This window comes from Hyperolius riggenbachi, chromosome 8 (assembly GCF_040937935.1).
Source record: "Hyperolius riggenbachi isolate aHypRig1 chromosome 8, aHypRig1.pri, whole genome shotgun sequence".
Classification (NCBI taxonomy): domain Eukaryota; kingdom Metazoa; phylum Chordata; class Amphibia; order Anura; family Hyperoliidae; genus Hyperolius; species Hyperolius riggenbachi.
In genome coordinates this window covers 91461227-91475859 of record NC_090653.1, presented here as the reverse complement: position 1 = coordinate 91475859, position 14633 = coordinate 91461227, and the positions used below count along the sequence as shown (strand labels likewise).

Here is a 14633-nt window from a genome sequence, read left to right as displayed (position 1 = left end):
TCATTGCAAGCATTGGCAGCGTCCCACAGCCTGCTGGTGTCTCAGGCTCAGCAGCAGCAGCAGCAGCATCAGCCAGTACCACCACCAGCCGCACCCAAGACCCCCCCCCCCCCCCAACCACCACAGGGAAACAGGCAGCAGCGCTTCCATGCCGTAGGGGGATGTTTTTGTCACCAATCTGGCGGTTTTTCACCATGCCCACAGTGTACAGCAAGTACGCCACTTGCAACCACTGTCAGCGGAAGTTGAGCAGAGGTGCAGACCCCTTGAAGTTCAGCACCAGCTCGCTGATCAACCACCTTTCTGCGAAACACTTCCACCAGCATGAGGAGTTCCAGAGGCTGAAGGCATCTGGTGCTGGCAGTGGCACCAATCCCATCACTGCACAGCCTTCAGCAGCAGCAGCAGCAACAGCAGCCACCCGCCCTCCTGCTCCTCCAGCAGCACCAGCAGGAGTGCGGAAACGCCCTGCTCCTCCCCCCTCTGCAACTCCTGCCGCCGACACTGAGGCCTGTTCTGGCAGCCAGTCCTCAGTGGCCTCCTCTGCTCCGTCTGCTGATTCCCGTGCCAGCAAAAAGGCACGCCAGAGCCTTTTGAGCGAGTCCTTCCAGGGGGTGGTTAGGGCTCTGCCTCCCAGCAGCCGTCGCGTGCGGCAGCTGAACGGCTTGCTGGCACGGGCCATGTGCTCCCAACTCCTGCCGTACACGCTCGTGCAGGAGGGGAGCGACATGCGGGCGCTGCTTGCTTGTGCAGCCCCAGACTGGCAGCTCCCCAGCAGACACTTCTTCGCCCGCAAGGCCATTCCTGCACTGCACCGCTTTGTGATGGCCAATGTGGAGCGAGGGCTGGAGCACGCGGTTGGTGAAAGGGTCCACGTCACCATGGACTCCTGGAGCAGCCGCTTCGGGACAGGCCGCTACCTGTCCTTCACTGTCCACTGGGTCAGCTTGGTGGAAGGGGGTGAGGATGGGAGAGCAGCAGCGGGCACAGCAGCAGCAGCAACACAGTGGGTGGTGCCACCCCGCAGGGTCAGGGGAACTGCAGCGGGTTCCTCCGATCCTCTGCCATCCTCCGCCACACCTGGCCAAACCCCCCGCCTCAGCAGCAGTGTGAAGGCCCGCCACTGCCAAGCGCTGCTGCACTTGGTCAGCCTTGGCAAGACCAAGCTGACGGCAGCCCACGTGTTGGCCAAACTCCAGGAGCAGGAGCGGATTTGGCTGACCCCCAGAGGCCTCAGAGTCGGAGAGGTGGTGTCCGACAATGGGGCCAATCTGGTTGCTGCCATAGACAGGGGAAACCTGACCCACATCCCCTGTCTTGCCCACGTGCTGAACCTGGTGGTGCAGAAGTTCCTGCGCACCTACCAGGGGATGGACGAGCTGCTGGAAACGGCAAGGAACGTTGTGCGTCACTTCCGGCGCTCGGCTGCAGCCTGTGCGAGCCTGGAAGACGTGCAAAAGGAGCTGGATCTGCCACGCCATCGGCTGATCATTGACGTTCCGACTCGCTGGAACTCCACCCTGGCGATGTTGGAGCGTCTGGTTGAACAGAAGCACGCTGTCAACCACTACCTTGCCCTGGCCACTGTTTCCGCAGCTCAGAGAAGGGACAAGACCAGCAACATCCCGTCCATCGTCCCCGATGATGACTGGAGGCACATGCAGCAGGTGTGCTTAGTGCTGGCTCCCTTCCTGCAGGCCACAAACATGGTGAGCAGGGACCATGCTATGGTCTGCGAGTGGGTGCCCCTGGTTTCTCTGCTGAACAGGGCACTCGATGCTTTGCTGGCACAGGGAGCGGCAGCCTTGGACCAGCAGGAGCGGCAAGCAGCTGCACAGTCCACCTCTGAGGGGGAGGAGGAGGAGGACTTGGTGGAGGTCCCTGACCTGGCTGCTGATGAGGGGGATCAGCGCAGTGCAGCTGAGTTGGTGCGGGGGTGGAGAGAGGATGAGGCAGCAGAGGAGGAGGATGAGGAGGACAGCACTGACGTCGATGTGCCAGCAGACGTGGCCCGCCTCTTCCCAATGGCAGCGCACATGCTGACGTGCCTGCGCAGGGACCCCAGGGTGATCCAGATGAAGCAGAGGGAGGACATCTGGATCAGCATGATGTTGGACCCACGCCTCAAGGGGAAGTTGAGCCAGTTCCTGCCGCCTGCAGGAGGAGACCCAGCGCAACAAATAAGGAGCTTGCAGCAGGCCCTTGTTGAGCGCTTGGAGGAAGCCTTCCCCCAGCCTTCCACCCCCACTGTCCAGCAGCCAGCACAGAGGCAGCAGCAGGTGCCTGCATCCAGCAGCAGCAAGCGCCCCACAGACCTGCTGTCTCTCAGCCACGAGCTCTACAGGACTGTAGAGGCTCCGGCAGCAGTGACTAGAGAGGAGATGCATGCAGCAGCATCCTCCTCCGGTCACAGCCAGCGCCTGACCCGCATGGTGGCTGACTACATGGGGTCCTACAGCGGGCTTGACAGCGATGCCCCTGTTGATCCCATGGAGTATTGGGTCAAGCGCATGGAGATCTGGAGCGAGCTGGCGCAGTACGCCCTGGAAGTGCTGTCCTGCCCCCCTTCCAGCGTGCTGTCCGAGCGCTGCTTCAGTGCAGCTGGTGGCGTGGTCACCGAGAAACGCTCACGTCTGTCTCACAAGTCTGTGGACAGACTGACGTTTCTCAAGATGAACCAGGCGTGGGTGGAAGGCGAGTTCCTGGCCCCTGTTGTCGGCGAGAGGGGGACATGAACTGGCTGCCGGAACTTAGTACCATCGTTAATGTGCCTTACCACCCTTTACCACCTCCTGGCTCCTGCTCACTAAGCCAGCCTGGTTCACTTTGACTATTACGTCGCCTGCAGCCACACATTTCACACCTACAGTGGGCTGCTGCTGTGTACTGCCCTTCTGCTGTCTGTCTGTGTTTCCCACTGCCAGGGTACACAGAATTACCGTCTGCTGCCACTCTGCCACCAGCTATTACGTCACAACAATAGCTGCTCACACTGCTCCTCCATTCCTCCTGCTGCTGCTGTCTGTCTGTGTTTCCCACTGCCAGGGTACACAGAATTACCTTCTGCTGCCACTCTGCCACCAGCTATTACGTCAAAACAATAGCTATATTGGTTGTAAAACCAAAACCAAAAAAAACCAATAAAAAAAAAAAAAGGTTTAATTTTTCTGAGGTGCCCGGGTTGAAAACTGTGTTGTCCCAGTTGTGTATTGGACACAATGTGGGCTGCACGACCGCTGTCTGGGACCTCCTGTTGTGTTTATTTACAGCCCTGGTATCACCGCTAGGTACCAGGGCTATTATGTCACGCTGCCTACCTGCTGCCACACTCACACTGCTCCTCCATTCCTCCTGCTGCTGCTGTCTGTCTGTGTTTCCCACTGCCAGGGTACACAGAATTACCGTCTGCTGCCACTCTGCCACCAGCTATTACGTCACAACAATAGCTGCTCACACTGCTCCTCCATTCCTCCTGCTGCTGCTGTCTGTCTGTGTTTCCCACTGCCAGGGTACACAGAATTACCTTCTGCTGCCACTCTGCCACCAGCTATTACGTCAAAACAATAGCTATATTGGTTGTAAAACCAAAACCAAAAAAAACCAATAAAAAAAAAAAAAGGTTTAATTTTTCTGAGGTGCCCGGGTTGAAAACTGTGTTGTCCCAGTTGTGTATTGGACACAATGTGGGCTGCACGACCGCTGTCTGGGACCTCCTGTTGTGTTTATTTACAGCCCTGGTATCACCGCTAGGTACCAGGGCTATTATGTCACGCTGCCTACCTGCTGCCACACTCACACTGCTCCTCCATTCCTCCTGCTGCTGCTGTCTGTCTGTGTTTCCCACTGCCAGGGTACACAGAATTACCGTCTGCTGCCACTCTGCCACCAGCTATTACGTCACAACAATAGCTGCTCACACTGCTCCTCCATTCCTCCTGCTGCTGCTGTCTGTCTGTGTTTCCCACTGCCAGGGTACACAGAATTACCTTCTGCTGCCACTCTGCCACCAGCTATTACGTCAAAACAATAGCTATATTGGTTGTAAAACCAAAACCAAAAAAAACCAATAAAAAAAAAAAAAGGTTTAATTTTTCTGAGGTGCCCGGGTTGAAAACTGTGTTGTCCCAGTTGTGTATTGGACACAATGTGGGCTGCACGACCGCTGTCTGGGACCTCCTGTTGTGTTTATTTACAGCCCTGGTATCACCGCTAGGTACCAGGGCTATTATGTCACGCTGCCTACCTGCTGCCACACTCACACTGCTCCTCCATTCCTCCTGCTGCTGCTGTCTGTCTGTGTTTCCCACTGCCAGGGTACACAGAATTACCGTCTGCTGCCACTCTGCCACCAGCTATTACGTCACAACAATAGCTGCTCACACTGCTCCTCCATTCCTCCTGCTGCTGCTGTCTGTCTGTGTTTCCCACTGCCAGGGTACACAGAATTACCTTCTGCTGCCACTCTGCCACCAGCTATTACGTCAAAACAATAGCTATATTGGTTGTAAAACCAAAACCAAAAAAAACCAATAAAAAAAAAAAAAGGTTTAATTTTTCTGAGGTGCCCGGGTTGAAAACTGTGTTGTCCCAGTTGTGTATTGGACACAATGTGGGCTGCACGACCGCTGTCTGGGACCTCCTGTTGTGTTTATTTACAGCCCTGGTATCACCGCTAGGTACCAGGGCTATTATGTCACGGCGAGCTGCCTGCCTCATTGACTGCCTGCTGCCACACACTCATCCTCCTCCTCCTGCTGCTGAATTTACCTCCTGCTGTCTTTGTGTTTCCACTGCCAGGGAGCACATACAATGGCGCTTCCAACATGCGTGCGCCCACCAGCTATTTGTTACGCTCAAAAATAGCTGCATTTCTTTAAAAAAAAATTTGAAAAGAGAAATACGTGAAGAAGAAGAAGAAGACGATATTGAAAAAGAAGGAGAAGGAGAAGATGAAGAAGAAGATGAAGAAGAAGATGAAGAAGAAGAAGATGAAGATGAAGAAGATGAAGATGAAGAAGAAGAAGAAGATGAAGAAGAAGAAGATGAAGAAGAAGATGAAGAAGATGAAGATGAAGAAGAAGAAGAAGATGATGAAGAAGATGAAGAAGAAGAAGAAGAAGATGATGAAGAAGAAGAAGATGAAGAAGAAGAAGATGAAGAAGAAGATGAAGAAGATGAAGAAGAAGATGAAGAAGATGAAGATGAAGAAGAAGAAGAAGATGATGAAGAAGATGAAGAAGAAGAAGAAGAAGATGAAGAAGATGAAGAAGAAGAAGATGAAGAAGAAGAAGAAGAAGATGAAGAAGATGAAGAAGATGAAGAAGATGAAGAAGATGAAGAAGAAGATGAAGAAGATGAAGAAGATGAAGAAGATGAAGAAGAAGATGAAGATGAAGAAGATGAAGATGAAGAAGATGAAGATGAAGAAGATGAAGAAGATGAAGAAGATGAAGAAGAAGAAGAAGATGAAGAAGAAGAAGATGAAGAAGAAGATGAAGAAGATGAAGATGAAGAAGAAGAAGAAGATGATGAAGAAGAAGAAGAAGAAGAAGAAGAAGATCTAGAAGAAGATTAAGAAAGATAAAGAAGAAGAAGAACAAGTATATACAGTAACACTACACTACTGAACCAAATTAAGGACACAACTTCTCTTTCCACATTTTTTTTTAAAGGAACATCCCCACATAATCACTTGCTGTTGTTACTTGGAAAAAAAGATGTTTCTTGCATCATTCACCCTCAAAACAAGTGTTGGAAGCTATTTTGGGCCAATTCGAATAGTCAGCTCGAATAGTGAGCTCGAATACCGACTCGAATAGTGAGCTCGAAGTCCGAGGTCGAATCGAATAGTAAAAAATATTCGACTCGAATATTCGACTGACCTCGAATAATTTACTATTCGAATTCGACCAAATTCGAATTTTTAAAAGGGGTATTTGAGCACCACTGGAGTATAGTGATTAGTCCTAATAGTGTATTCAAAAAAGTTTCCGTAGATGTCTCAGGTGAAAACACACACACACACACACACACACACACACACACACACACACACACACACACACACACACACACACACACACACACACACACAACACAAAACATTGTATAACAATACTACATAATTCAAGAGGGCAGCCAGCACAAGGACCTCAGAGATGCTAACGTGATTAAAAACAAGTCCCTCATTCATTGGGAAAGTGTACACAATAAAATATATTCCCTATCTAATGCCCTCGGAAAAGGATTAATGTGGTCCCAGGCGGAATGCCAAATTGTGAATTTGCGGGAGTCTGAAACCTTACTGAGTGATGGTTCTTTTGGATTGAAAGATGGACACATTAATAAGAGCTGGATGTATTTCTACAAAGTTTACTGCAAACTTAAACCATTCTCACAGTGCTTCATTGATTTCTGAGTGTCTTTTTCACTTGACAAAACTCAACTAATTGTTTCAGTGGCAAACTAATGTAGCAGTCTCTATGTAGGAGAAACATTAATAGAGATTTAAAGCTGGAAGCTCAGCTTTCAATCAATAAGCTTTTATTTACCCTTTTCACTTATTTCATGATTAGGAATACCAACAAAAGTTATCTTTAATCAATGCTCACCTACTTGCTACATAGCCTGGGATTTCCTGTGTCGAGGTCAGGTTATTTAAAATGGCTTAATATTCAAAAAGTTAACCTTTGACAGCATAATTTTTGCTCTTTTAAAAATGTAATATATCAGTAATTATTATACATTTCCTCTGAATGACATATCTTTTTAGGTAAGAGGAATTCAAATATGACATTGTGTAAATAAGTACAGATATTTATTTATCAGTTTCTATAAAATGCAGTTCAAGTATCCCTGTTTTTATGTTATGCTATACCATAATATGTGACTATATAATCTTGTTCATTTGTTTAAAATGCATTTTATCAGCTTAAAATGCCAGCCTTCCCAGAGAAACTGCAATTTTGTATGCTAATGTTTTTATAGTGTTTCAATTTTGAAGACAGAATCTGTAATATGTGTAATAAATTGCATATCCAATAATTTCCTCTGTTCTCTAGTATACAAAGTAATCAATATGTTTGTATCTGGCATTCATTATTTATTGTATTTGGGATTTTGTGCTGGAAAACTGCCATGGTAACTTTAGAAATCCATGAACAGACTGTGAAGATGGAATTTAATTTTGTAATTATTTTTTATCTTTTGTTATATTTGTAATAGATGTTTTTTTCTGTAATGCTTGCTTTTCAATTCTCTACTTTTCTCCAGCTGTAGATATGTTTCTAAAATAGAATCACTACTAACAAAATACACTTGGTTACTTTCATAGCATGCTGCTTGATGTTCATGTTGTACTAGCAATGCTTTGCATTTCACAAAGGCGATAACCTGTAAAACTAACTAGTGTCTTGAAAAAGATACGTTTTCCACTCTGAAAAATGACAATAGCCACCTATACAACTATTGTCTATTTTTTTTAAAGTCTTGAAACGCTTCAGTGAGAAGTGTTCAGAATTATCAAATGCCATTCAATTAGGATCCTATTATAATAATTTGTCATTTTTATTGTATTTTATTACTTATAAAATGAGCATGTAAGGGCTTCAGGTATTGCTGTATCTAATTCATTGTCTCATCCATATCTACATTATACAAGACACACTGCACTACAGAACACATTGCTTATATTGCTTCTGTATATTTCATCATGAATACAATTAATTCTAATGAAATGCAGGGAATTTGCAGTTCATAAGTATTACATTTTTATTTAAGCACTGCTAAGATTGGGATTCAGTTCAAAATTAATTTTCAACTTTGACAGCCTAAAATGTTTTTTTTTTATCAATAGATTGTTCAATGGAATAAATGACATTTAGATATTGCAGACTAGCTTGCCATGTTTATAGACATTTTAAGAGGATTGCCAGCTAGCTTCAGTTATTTGATAGAACATAAAACATGACCATAATTTGTTCTTGTATATCTGCTGTTTCGTGTCTACATAAATCGCAAAGTATTTTGAATCATTTTGAATAAGGCAATACATAGGGGATAGCCTTCCTGGTCTGAGTTTTGATCTATACTAAAATATCTTTATTGTGCATTTAGCTTTATACTTTATTGATGATTCTTCTGTTAATAAAATATTTCTTTGATCTCATGAAGCTCCTTTTAATTACCGTGATTCCTATTGATTTAAAATGCAGTAAAGCAGGAAAACTAAAAAAAAAAAAAGTTATTCTTGATGCTGAGTACATAATTGTAACTGTCAAAGTATACCCATAAATACAGTTATGCAATACATGCACCATATATCTGAATACACCATAATTATTAAATGTTTATTTACTGATATTTGAAGTATTTCATAAAAATTAAAATTGTTACATTCAGGAAAATATTAGTAATCTTTAGAACTAAATTGTATCTTGTCCCAACCAACCTGTTTATTTAAAGCACCTGATCAGTTCAATGGAAGTTTTAGAAATTTCTCTAGAACTAATTTGATCTATGTAGGTCCTCTGTAAAATACTAACTTCTTTAATAAATTACCCTACCAGTGTATTTTTATTAATATATTTCCATTCACCTGTTCAATACACTGCTTTTGATATTATTGTTTATTCAGAATTATTTTTTAATTAAATACAGAAATGACATATCTATTTTTTTCTGCAAGCCACCACATATCGGGGTCTCTTTTACAGTCCTGATGTTGAGGTGAAAAAATTAAAACTGATTTTTTTTTCAATTCTACCTTTTTTTGGCATCAGTATATCCCTGTGGTTTAAAAGCTGACTCAGCAAACTGTCTAAACTAATTTGATGTATGCCAGATGAGACTCCTAGTATGGCAGGTTATAATACAGCTAGGAAGAATTTTATATGTTTATGCTTAATGCAAACAGACATAATAATAGAGACCTCTGAGAGTACCATGTAGTCCATTGACTATATCTAGTGTACTCACACTAGACAGGCAATGGCATTTTATATCCTTGTTTTCTTCTGCTAAGAAAAGAATACCTTTTTTTTTGCAAAAACATACAGCAAGTCAAACCTAGTGCACATTTATACAATTAAGTTAATCTAAAAATAGAATTAAAATTGCTTAAAAACAGTTGTTAAGTTTATGAAGGAAATTTGAACAAGTAATCCAACAACGTCTGTAGTTCATTGTCTAGTAAATTTGAACAGGTGACTTAAAATAACATAATGTGCTTCTTTATAAGAAAATGACTTGTTATTCCGTCATACAGACTAATTAAATTTAACAAACTAAAGGCTTTCAAGAAGACTGGGCCTTTACCTACATTTTAATTGCTATACCACATGGTCCTTTTGGCAAATTTGTTTGTACATACTACAGAATTTTATTTTTATCCTCTTTTGGTTTATTGCATGGCATATCTTGTTGTATTGTGCGTTTGATGTACAATCCATGAAAGCCCCTACGTTGAGTTAAGATTATCAAGTAATGGAAAATACAATAAAATATGTACAAGTGCTGAAGAACATATATTAAAATATGGGTATAGTTAAACATTGGCATAGCAGAAATATTTAGTTAATTTAGTTTTTAAACAAGCTCACCATTTTTGTTGATTATAAGAAAACGTACAATATTATGCCAGTGTGTAGAAATACACACACTCATACATACACACACACACACGCACTGACACACATGCAAACACGCACTGACACACATGCAAACACGCACACACACGCACACACACTCAAACACATGCAACGCACAAGCGCACAAAACACACACTCAAGTTTTTCAAACACCCTTAATAATGCTGCTGTTATCCTATAAATAATTGATAAATATAGAAATATTGTATGCATGTAAGCTGTCAGTCCTCTAGTACAGATTACCCTTGTTGCCTAAGGCAAAATTTAGCATTAAATTCAAATATAACACGTTCAAGTTTTTCAAAGCTTCCAAAAGAGCTATAGATTATACACTATGGCCTTAAAGCTAAAACATTTCCTCAGAGTTTTACAGAAATATTGGGGAGATTTTGTAACAAAGCAACAGATTGAAATGAGCATCTCCGCATTTTCAGCTCAGTTTGGTATATATATATGTACCAAACCATACTATATATATACTATATATATATAGTATATATTCATTTGTGTAAGTGTTGTGGAATTAATAGCCTACACTGCATTTATTAATTGTATCATATTAACATATTATAGATTCTCATTTAACACTCAGTATCTTTTAAAATTAAAAGCAAATGTATAATTTGTAACAGATTAAAAGCTAGAAAGCATTTCAAATGTCTAAGTGATGTTATAACTGTGCAGCCCTACAATTCAGAACAAATCATAGTAAATATTTGCTATTGCACTAGCTAATTGGGGCATAAACATTTCTCCCTGCATAAACTTTTGTAAAAAAAAAAAGATTGCTTTCTTAGCAAAGAGGAAACTTAACCTTAAAATGTGATGCACCAGCTTGCAGTGTGCGCCTTCTCAAGTGACCTCTACATGTATCATATTTCTGTCTTTTCTGTCTAGTACATACAAAGTTTAAAGCATGCAGCATGCTCAATGTTTTAGAACATTGTTTGAGTACACAGTCAATTTTCTCTTGCAGGTTAAAAAGCATGATAATAACAATACCAGGAAAAATGAGGTAAATCGTGCATGGTTTATTGGAAATTCTGTAGCATACACAGAAACAAAAATTCCATTCGGTACACACATAGAAAATTAAATACTCCATAAAAAAAAATGAAACAGATGGAAAAATCTCTCATATGCCAAGCAATGTGTGCCTTGCCAAAAAAGTGCAAAGTTAGACATTTATTAAAATAATTAACCTTACCAATCCAATGTGAACTTGATTACATATAAGTTAAAACTTTTTTTTTAAACTTTTAAAAAATAAAACTCTCACCTGTGCCGTCAATAATTTGCATTAAATCAAAGTAATGCACAAATTTGGTGAGATTGTGCTGAATTGCTAGTAAAGACGATACGTACTTTGACATACATATTCATTTAAAGGAGGGGAAAACCAGAATAAATGTGAACAAACTCATTTGATTGTCAAAGCATCTTTGTACTGAGCTAGCAGGGTCATGACTATTTGAACTCAGTTGCGTCCTACGGAGATTATGGATCTGAACATGTGCTTTCTAGCAGATGATGAGGTAGAAAAAGAACAGTTATTGCGAATGCAGTGAAATATTTTTTTTAGAGAGGAAGGTGAAGAAAACCATGCATTGGAAAGGTTTGTAATTTTTTGTCAATGGGTGTCAGACTCATCATGTTTATTAAATTAAATAATATTATATTCAAGGTGTGTGTGCTATACAGCAAATTAAATTAGTAATAACTTAAAACTTTAACCACTGGTGCAATTTCATCACAGATTAATATTTACAATAATAAATATAAAAGGGTAGTTCAAACTGAGAGAAGCAGATTGGTATTTCAAGTTTTGTACGCTTTGTCTGTCATTCCTTTTAGTTTTATGTTGTGTGTTTTATTTTCTTTTTCTGTTTGACAAAGTCACATGAATTTCTGTCAAGGGAGTCAAGCCAAAGACACTATCCTGAGCTTCCCACTCACCATTACAACTTTCTAGGTGGTTTATTCTTATATGTCCCAATTCTTTACCAATTCATGTATATGCCAAGATATGGAGACAACTGCAGGTTGAAGTATATTTAAATTCCCTTAGATTGGAACAAGTTAATGTTTCAGTTCACAATAGTGCTTTGATTTTTAATATGTTGCAGAAAACTTCATTCTTTTCTGTTTCTGCCTTTGATTACAAAACCAGACTCGAACTACATTCTTTTTTAAGTCTAGTTTTTCAGCAATTGCTGCTATCTTCTCTGAAGAAGGTCTTGGTTGGACAGCAAAATAAGCTTCTAGTGATCTTTTTTCTGGGGCAGCAATGGAAGTGCGTTTACGTTTCTTGTCTCCCCCTGTAAAGATTTCAGGTTTGGTCATTTTCTCCCTTTGTGCTCTTTCAGCCTCCTCTAACCAAGCTTCCAAGATGGGCTTTAAGGCCACCATGTTGTTATGAGATAATGTGAGGGACTCAAACCTGCAAATGGTGCTCTGGCTGAGGCAACCAACACCTGGGATCTTCAGGTTGGCCAGTGCAGATCCAACGTCAGCCTGTGTCACACCAAGTTTTATTCTCCTTTGTTTGAATCTTTCAGCAAAGGATTCAAGTTCTCTTGGGTCTGTTTCACTCTCAGAGCAGGACATTGCTGTGTGAGCTGCCAGTGCATGGTTATGAGAAATGTTCATAGACTGTGTGTGGTGGGCCATGTGGTTAATGGCAGACATATGATTGTGTGGATGGGAGGGTGTCGTTCCAATATCTTGTCCTGGGACACCTCCTAAGGCGAGAGCAGGATTTAGGTGGTCTAGAAGGTCCCCATCTAAACCTTGTGAGGGTTGATGGTGAGGATGATGATGATGATGATGATGAGAATGGTGGGTTGTTAATACGGAAGGGTGATGCAAATGCACCGAGGAAGAGGTTGGAGTGCAGGAGACGCTGCTCATAGTGTGGTAGGTGGCATCTGGCTTAAACGGATGTGTTTTCTGAGTAACGATATCCACAGCTGCCAAAGCTTCAGCTCCTCTAAGTAAAGTTTCATCGAAGCCAGCGAAGATATTGCTTTGAAGCTGAAAACAAAAAATACGTGTAAAAATGATATCTTATTATTCCTCATTTAACATTTCTAGTGCATAAATCTATACTATCTTAGCTGCCTTTCTTAACCTTATCAAGTATTTGTGCAGTTAACTAGTGTTCAGCATAGTATTGTGAAGCAATATGCAGTTAGCAGTTTTCCGAGATAAATGCCAAAGATTCTATTCTATTCGGAAATAAACTAATTTCAGATACGAACACAATACATCAGATGATTAAGAGCAATACTGCTAAAAACTATCCCTAAAAAAACAGTTAAGGAGCACATCCTAAAAATGCAAAAATCCTTGAACACAGTAATTAAGTTTTACTCCTATGCTATAGCACACTGAACTGACTTTTTATAGGATAACTTATGGAGGTTAAGCCATAATATAATGAATATTGACACTTACCTGTGGTGCTGGGAGACATGCTCTGCGGATTGCTTCCGAGCTAGTATGAATTGGACCATATTTAGGCTCGTGTAGCATCGGATGCATGCTGAACGCCTGCTTGCTGTTCATGGACATCATCTTGAAAAGGGTCCTGGGGAAAGCCTTGTTGCTAGTGCATGAGCAGGTTGGAATTTGGTTAAGCTTTGCTCTTTTTGGTGTGTTGTTATTGTCTGAGTTCTTATCACAGTATCAGTGGCAGATACCCCTCCTATTGCCTTTTTGATTGGAGGAGCTTGAGAGCTAAGGACTCCTCCCTTATGAAAAATGAGCTGGAGGCAGTGAGATCACTCTGAGCATCATCGACCCCTCCTTTAGCCTTCCCTTGAGCCCTAATGAACAGCAGGCAGTCAGGTGGCTAAGGATGTATCCTGATACCATTGTGTGCATGAACTGTTACATTGCACAGCATGCAGCTCACAGTAAGAGGATCTTCTTAGCTTCTGCTGGTGAGACAATGAAAGAGAAGGCATCCTAGAGAGGAAATTACTAGCTACAAGAATTACAGCTGGCAAAGCGTGACTACAAGACTCTATTCAATGGTGAAAAGTAGCTAATCCCATTGCCTGTTTGCAGATACTGTAGTAGATCTAACTTTTAAATCATCATTACAGACACAGACATTACACACACACACACACATTGCACACACATACATTACATACATAAACACACACACGTACATATACACACACATTGCACACACATACACATTATACACACACACACATTGCACACGTATACATTACATAAATAAAAACACACACACACGCACGCACGCACGCACGCACACACACACACACACCCACACACACACATACAGACACACACACATGCAAACAAAGACACTGAAGTGAAAAAAAATATTATGATATAATAAATTGGTTGTGTAGTACAGATAATTACTAGAACTCTGGTAGCAAAGAAAATATTCTCATATCTTTATTTTCAGTTATATTGTTTTTTTTTGTTATAACATAGCATCATTCTCTAATATTTGCAGTTTACACACTACTCAGCATTCTTAGGGCTCGTTTCCACTAGTGCGGCGTGCGTCTCGTAGACGCACGCCGGCACTGAGCGGGAGGGCGGGATCGCAGGGAATTGCAGCCTCCGCCGCAAATTCTGTAGGGGGTTCCGGCCGAATCGCTACTGCAAGCGATTCGGCCGGCGGTACTGGAAACGGGCGCTAAGTGATTTTACAGAGCAGGCTAGTGAACTTTTGAACTGTTCTCTGCAGAAAAACAAACAATACAGAGCCAGACACTTGCGATAATAAGCTTCAGAAGACAGAGCTCTCTGCGACTTTGAAAGTCGTGGAGCTCAATGGCTCTTTTGCATAGATAACAACTGGAGTTTCTTAACTCTTCCTGTACTGGAAACGATATTAGACTTATGTCTCTGCCCCTAATGTTTTATTTCTTAGCTGTACTACACATGCAAATCATTATATCATATTTTTTTTTTCCGCTTCAGTGTCTCTTTAATAAT

The 14633-nt window shown here is 42.0% G+C and overlaps 1 protein-coding gene across 1 annotated transcript; it reads right to left on the bottom strand.

The window, feature by feature from the left end:
• Nucleotides 1-10663: 10663 nt before the first annotated feature.
• On the bottom strand, nucleotides 10664-13301 carry LOC137528261 (brain-specific homeobox/POU domain protein 3). The gene is made up of 2 exons (XM_068249546.1): nucleotides 13104-13301; nucleotides 10664-12680 (listed from the first exon to the last, which is right to left on the bottom strand). Exons 1-2 carry the CDS (start codon nucleotides 13221-13223, stop codon nucleotides 11760-11762), a joined length of 1041 nt encoding a protein of 346 aa, XP_068105647.1. The 5' UTR covers nucleotides 13224-13301; the 3' UTR covers nucleotides 10664-11759.
• Between the last annotated feature and the right edge of the window lie 1332 nt (nucleotides 13302-14633).